We start from the raw sequence: 7,172 nt of genomic DNA, 5'->3' as shown, positions 1-7,172 counted from the left end.
AAATAGCGATGTGAACCACTTATTTTGTTTATGCGTGGACGTAAATTTTACTCAAAAAAGTTGAGCCATGTCAAATTTAAATCGAACGTTAATTCAAGAGGCCAACACCCGTGAGCACTTGTCTGCAGACACGACAATATAGTGAGATAAAATCCGTTAAATTAAAGAATCCAACTGATAAAAGTCAACTACTCATCCAGTCTCCCATCAAAGTTGGATTACAAAAAGGGAGAATTCATAAAATAGTCCAATGGATGAGAGAGAAGATCAAAATAATCCAAAAGTTGTTGAAATTAAAATTTTAGTCCAACCAAATTCCCGCCGATAGTTTTCGTTTACCAATGTAATTGTGCGACACGTTTTTTTTAAAGTCGTCTGAGCAACATCTGAATTTTAAGTGAATTTTATCTTTGGAGACGATTTTCAAAAAACACATGCATCACCATCACCAACATCATCATGATCTTCATTTTTCGGCCACCATCACCACCACCAACATCATCATGATCTTCATTTTCCGGCCAACACCACCACCACCACCATTATTGTTGTAGACACACAACACCCATCTTTCTTCTTCGATAACCCACCTCATTTGAAGATGATTCTTCTTCAACACACATATTTCTTCTTCACATTTAACAACATAAAGAACCGAAAGTTTGACCTTTTTCGTTGTTTAGTGACTTTGGTTTCAGGATTAAATCAAGTCATCAAACACATTTGTGGTGGTGCCGGTGGGGATAATGATGGTGGCGGTGGTGCCGATGGTCGGAAAATGGAGATAATGATGTTGGTGGTGGTGGTGCACGTTCTTTTGAAAATTGTATTTGAAGACGAAATTCACTTGAAATTCATCTGCTCAGATTAATTAAAAAACGGATTTCGATGATTTTTGGAGATGATTTTCATGGAGATGATTTTTATTCCAAAATTATCGGTCCAGATGGATTTAATTGAAACCCATCGGTTTGCGTCAGAACCTTTACACGTGGCACAATTTCATTGGTAGACGAAAACTATCGACGAGAATCCAAATATCACGACAAAAATAAATTTGGTTGGACTAAAATTGTAATTTCAACAACTTTTAAACTATCCCGATCTTATCTCTCGTCCATTGAACTATTTTAAGAATTATCCGTTACATAAAAGATAAGTCTTTCCTTTTAACACTTCACTTAATCTTTTAACTAAAATATAATAAACAAACACCATGACGTCATTATTCCTTAATTCATTTCTCACTATAAGACCAATCTCCTTCTACATTCATTCATCCACATTCACATTCACATTCACATTCACATTCACATTCACATTCACATTCACATTCACATTCACATTCACTCCCAAAACCTAAAACCCTTCAATCCATATAATAATAATATTATTATTACTACTCCTACACCGATGTCCACGTCATCAGTCCCAAGCTCCGACTGCCGGATGTACGAATCCCGGTACCCAGAAGTGGACACGCCAGTGATGATACAGGTGAAAGAAATCGGCGACGTGGCAACCCACGTGTCACTGCTGGAGTACAACAACATAGAGGGTATGATCCTGTTATCCGATCTGTCCCGAAGGCGTATTCGGAGCGTTGGGAGCTTGATTAAAGTGGGTCGGGTCGAACCGGCGATGGTGCTGAGGGTAAATGCGGAAAAAGGGTATATTGATTTGAGTAAGAAGAGGTTGTCGGAACAGGATGTGCAGATTTGTGAAGAGAGGTATAGTAAGAGCAAGCTCGTGCACTCGATTATGCGGCATGTCGCCGAGACCATGAATGTTGATCTTGAGGTATGTGTTTTGGTTGGTGATTGTTATGAACTTATGATATTATGTTTTGGTAGCAATTTTGGATGGGTCGGGTCATGGGTTAGGGTCGGAACGGGTTAATTAAAAAAGGGTTGTTTTGGTTCGGGTCGGAACGGGTTTCGGATTGATCTTGAGGTAATTTGGAGGATGTTTTATGAGTTAGGGTTAGTTTATATTTATTAATTTATTAGGTAAAGGTTTTAAATTTATAGGTTTTAGGAATTGATAATGCCTGACTGTAGGTGTAGGGGTGTGAAAGAAAACGAAAAACCGAAAAACCGAAAAAACTGAATCGACAGTTTGGTTTTATGTTTTTCTAGAAACCTAAGTAGCGGTTCGGGTTTGGTTTTGCAAGGAATGAAAACCGAAAAAAATGAACTGAACCGAATTTCTAGATTTTTGTTTTTTGTTTTAAGCAATTTATAAGATATTATGTGCAAGAAACCGAAAAAACCGAAACATCCAAACCGAAAAAACCGAACCGAAGAATTTAAGCAATTTGTAGGAACACTCAGGTTGATCTTGAGGTATGCGTCTGAACCGAAAAAAGACCGACGATGAATGTTGATCTTGAGGTATGTGTTTTGGTTGGTGACTGTTATGATTATGTTTTGGTAGCGATTTTGGATGGGTCGGGTCATGGGTTGGAACGGGTTAGGGTCAGAATTGGTCAATTAAAAAGGGTTGTTTTGGTTCGGGTGGGAATGGGTTTCGGATTGATTTTGCATTTATTTATGCGACATGTGGCCGAGACTATGAATGTTGATCTTGAGGTAAGTTGGAGGATAATGAGTTGTTGTAGGAATACTTAGGGTTAGTTTATGTTTATTAGTTTTATGTAACGTTTTTAAATTTATAGTTTTTTGGAATTGATAATGCTTGATTGTAGGTGTAGGGGTATGCAAGAAACCAAAAAAACCGATCCGAAATCGAAAATACCGAATTGAAACAGAAACCGATGGTTTGGGTTTATGTTTTTGTAAAACCTGACGTAGCGGTTCGGGTTGGTTTTGCAAGTAAAGAAAACCAAAAAAACGAACCGAATTGAATTTCTAGATTTTTGTTTTAAGCAATTTATAAGAATTTATGTGCAAGAAATTGAAAAACTGATCCTAAACAAAAAAACCCGAAAAAACTGAACCGAAACAAAAAACGACGGTATGGTTTTATGTTTTTGTGAAAACCGAAGTAGCGGTTCGGGTTTGGTTTGCAAGTATTGAAAACCGAAAAAACCGAACCGAACCGAATATCTAGATTTTTGTTTTTTTATTTTTTTATTTTAAACAATTTATAAGAATTTATGTGCAATAAATCGAAAAAACGATCCTGAACCAAAAAAACTGATAATCCAAACCGAAAAAACCTAACCGAAACAAAAACGACTGTTTGGTTTTATGTTTTTGTGAAAACAGAAGTAGCGGTTCGGGTTTGGTTTTGCATGAAATAAAAACCGAAAAAACCAAACCGAGTATCTAGATTTTTGTTTTTTTATTTTAAGCAATTTATAAGAATTTATGTGCAAGAAACCGTAAAAACGATCCTAAACCGAAAAACTGAACCGAAGAATTTAAGCAATTTGTAGGAAATTGGATGTTATGAATCATGAGCTGTTGTGGAAACAATTAAGGGTTAATATAGGGTTTGTTTAATATAGTTATAAGACCTGTTATGCTGAGTTTCGGTAACCGATTTTGACTGCATAGGCCTTGTTCATGTTCATCCGTTACGCTTTTATCGGCCGGACGGAATTTTGTTCGTGTTTGTTCATGAAGGAAATCAAGTTGTTTGTGAACGGTTCACGAACACAAACAATGTTTTATTACAGACTCGTGAATATTGTCGAGCCTATGAATGTTGATCTTGAGGTAAGTTGGATATTATGAATGATAAATTTACGTAAATGTTACAAAAAGTAATGAATTAGGGATTTTTTTAGTGTTTTTTTGGTAACTGCTAAAATCTGATTGAATAAATGTAGTTATAACACTTTTTGTGCTGAATCATTGATTGATGATAGAATCACATTTGGCGCATTTCACAATATAGGATCTGTTTAACTGTATAGATGTTATAAACATTAATTAGTGAGCATGGTTCTGAGACATTAACACTGCACGCTTGCTTCCGGCGTTGTCGGAGTAAGCGCCTTTAAATATGGTAATAATTGTAGGCAGCTTTTGATCTTTGTGAGGGTCGGAGAGAGTTACAATAGACATACTATTGCAGTTATCAGGGTTTAGTTTGGGTTTTTTTTTTAAAAAATTATTTTTATCTATTTACTGTTATCTTTTTTTTTTTTCGTTTTTTTTTGGTAATTACTAAAACATGTATGTATTGCTGCAAATTATTCCGTGTCCAGTTATAAGACTTGTTGTGCTGAATCATTGCTTGATGATATAGTGACATTTGACTCATTTCACAATGAAAGATCTGTATGGTTTTGAGACGTTTATACTGCACGCTTGCTTTCTGGATCGTAGGAGTAAGCGTTTTTTAAGATATTGTAATAATTGTAGGTAGCTATTGATGTTTGTGAGGGCGGGAGAGTGTGACAATAGGTAAAGTTTTATTTTTTAGGGTGTATTAAGTTGCTGCTAATATGCTACTCGTGTTTTATTTGTTGTGGTTGTTGGATTAATGATGGAAGATACGTGTAACACGTGTGGTAAGTTACTACATAAGGTGTTACATCACGTGGTTTACGTTTGATATTTTTGATCCCGTAATAATCTTGTTTTAATCATCCAACGCAAGCGTAGTTTGTCTTACAAAACTTCCATTGTTTTAATCATCCAACGCAAGCGTAGTTTGTCTTACAAAACTTCCATTTGTAAATAAGACTTTAATGACTTAATGCCTGTAAATGTGGGAAACCAATGCAATTCTTGATTTTGTACATCGACGCACAGTTCTTGTTTTTCTTCAAGGTGTGATCTTTTGGTGTTTGTTTTGATTTATGCATTTGACTTGTTTGAGTGTAGATTATGCACATATGATCATTCATAACTGCCATTTATGTCACGTGAATATGTAATCTTAACTTTCAACTTATGAAATACGTGTTATCTTTGGCAGGATTTGTACATCCATGTTGGCTGGCCTTTGTACCGAAAATACGGTCATGCATTTGAGGTTAGATCTTCTTCTTCACTTGTGAATTTTTAATCTTATTTTTCTACAATTATCTATAACACAACAATATTCCTCCTTGCTGTTTGCAGGCTTTTAAATCAATCGTTAATGACCCTGATTCTGTGCTTAAGCCACTCACTCGCGAGGTTAAAGAAATCGGTCCAGACGGGAAAGAGGTAATCAATTATGCAAGCTTTTCATATTTTGTACTGTTTTTACCATAGTCTTCACAGTAATCTCATTTAATGTTTCTTGTTGTGCAGGTCACTAAGGTGGTTCCCGCCATTTCAGAGGAAGTAAAAGAGGCTTTGGTTAGAAACATCAGAAGACGAATGACACCTCAGCCGTTAAAAATCCGTGCTGATGTTGAGATGAAATGCTTTGGTTATGATGGCGTCCTCCATCTTAAGGTTTTTCCTTTTTTATTCCTATTTTTAAACTTTATATTTACAAAAAATGTTCATTTTTTTTAATAATTTAACAGGATGCTATGAGAAAAGCTGAAGCAGCTGGCACTAAAGACTGTCCCGTGAAAATTAAATTGGTTGCGCCGCCAGCTTATGTTCTCAACACTCAAACTCTAGACAAGGTAATTCATTAATTCCACATAATAATATTCACATCATTTGTTATTACATTTGTTTCGTTCTTCACACGCATCAATAAGTTTGAGTAAATTACGCTTTTAGTCTCTGGTTTGGTCTGTTTAACCCTTTCAGTCCAAAAGTGAATTTTTTGACATATCATGCTCTGAGGTTTAAATTCTGTAACCTTTTTGGTTCCTGTTGCTAATGCTGTCTCCTTTTCCTGTTAAATCCGTGCCCCTCAAATGAGGGGCTTTTTAGTCTTCCCCCCCCCCCCCTTGAGTACAAACAAAGTTCTTGATCCATTTTTCATCCCCCGATTGATTTCTCTAACCCTTAAACTCCCTTGACCATGTTTTTAATAGAGGGGTGAGGAAAAAGACTAAAATGCCCCTGCTCAATTGAGGGGCACGTGATCGGATTTAATACAAAAAAGGACGGGTTCAGCAACAGGGACTGAAAGGGTTATAGAAATTAAATCTCGGGCCCAAAAGATTTTGTTTTGGACTAAAGAGTTAAACATGTCAAACCACAAGGACCGAACAGTTTGTTAACTCATAAGTTAATTTTGCATTATTTTTCCGCCTTCCAAATCCTTGAGGATCGTCAAGTGATTCTATGATTAGCGCCTAATATTAATTTTATAAATTATATTATTATTATTATTATATCAGCTGTATGTATTTGATATTGTTAGAAAATAGTTGATATAAGTATATGATTTTGTACAGGAACAAGGGATAAAAGTTCTTACCGCAGCAATTGCCGCGTGTTCTGCTGCAATTGAACGTCATAAAGGGAAACTTACCGTAAAAGAGCCACCTCGAGCGGTAAAGCATTTAAATATTTTTGCTTTTAGTTATTAATTTATTATATGTAAACAATTAAACAATTTTTGTCAATGGTGTCGTAAATTGCTATAGGTGAGTGAGCGGGAGGACAAACTGCTTGCAGAACAGATGGCTAAACTTGGGCGGGAAAATGCAGAGGTGAGTGGCGATGAAGATAGCGAAGTGGAAGAAGATACCGGGATGGGTTCTGTTGACTTGGAAAGTTCAAGTTCCGGGATTACAGATTAGAGATATATAGTCGATTGGTCGATGTTGGATAATGGTGGTCGGGTGATAACAGACGTGGGTTTTGTGATTCACGTTTGTTAAGTTTTGTTGTTTATCGTGTATTTTTTTGGCATATATTATATACTTTTGGTTGAACTGAGGGTTATAAACTGAGTTTTTGGTGGTTAGAACTTAGAGTTGTCAGATTTGCAACTTGTGTTTGAAGTTTGCAGTTTTCAGCATTACTGATGTGTTTTTTTTAAATGCTTGCTTCTTTGAACAAGAATCTTTGTAATGGTCGAAAAACGATGATACATATATATGAATGTATAACCACTGTCGTAAAAATCGTTAGTCGTTAGTCGGGCGGTGGAGTGAAGACTAGCATTTAATCGGGACTAATCTAGATTAATCGGATCAGACTTTAATGCATAATTTTCAGTTTTATCTATACACGCATACATTTTTATATGTAATTTTCAGTTTTCTACATACAAAACATTATTTTGGCCGGAAACTGCCTGAAATCTCATTGGAAACCGCTGATTTTTGTTGGAATTTCGCTGAAAAGCGTTATTTT

The 7,172-nt window shown here is 35.8% G+C and overlaps 1 protein-coding gene across 1 annotated transcript; it reads left to right on the top strand.

Annotated features, from left to right (window-relative positions):
* Positions 1 to 1,352: 1,352 nt before the first annotated feature.
* LOC143573469 (eukaryotic translation initiation factor 2 subunit alpha homolog) lies at positions 1,353 to 6,829 on the top strand. The gene is made up of 7 exons (XM_077058339.1): positions 1,353 to 1,800; positions 4,894 to 4,950; positions 5,040 to 5,126; positions 5,214 to 5,360; positions 5,435 to 5,539; positions 6,266 to 6,364; positions 6,458 to 6,829. The coding sequence occupies exons 1-7, from the start codon at positions 1,414 to 1,416 to the stop codon at positions 6,611 to 6,613; spliced, it is 1,038 nt and encodes a 345-aa protein (XP_076914454.1). The 5' UTR covers positions 1,353 to 1,413; the 3' UTR covers positions 6,614 to 6,829.
* The last annotated feature ends 343 nt before the right edge of the window (positions 6,830 to 7,172 follow it).

The sequence above is a fragment of the Bidens hawaiensis genome, unplaced genomic scaffold (assembly GCF_021521415.1).
Source record: "Bidens hawaiensis isolate Kalapana, Puna unplaced genomic scaffold, B.hawaiensis_p1.1 tig00026434_1, whole genome shotgun sequence".
Lineage (NCBI taxonomy): Eukaryota > Viridiplantae > Streptophyta > Magnoliopsida > Asterales > Asteraceae > Bidens > Bidens hawaiensis.
Note: the sequence above shows the minus strand (reverse complement) of the source record. Positions and strands in the feature narration are given on the sequence as shown.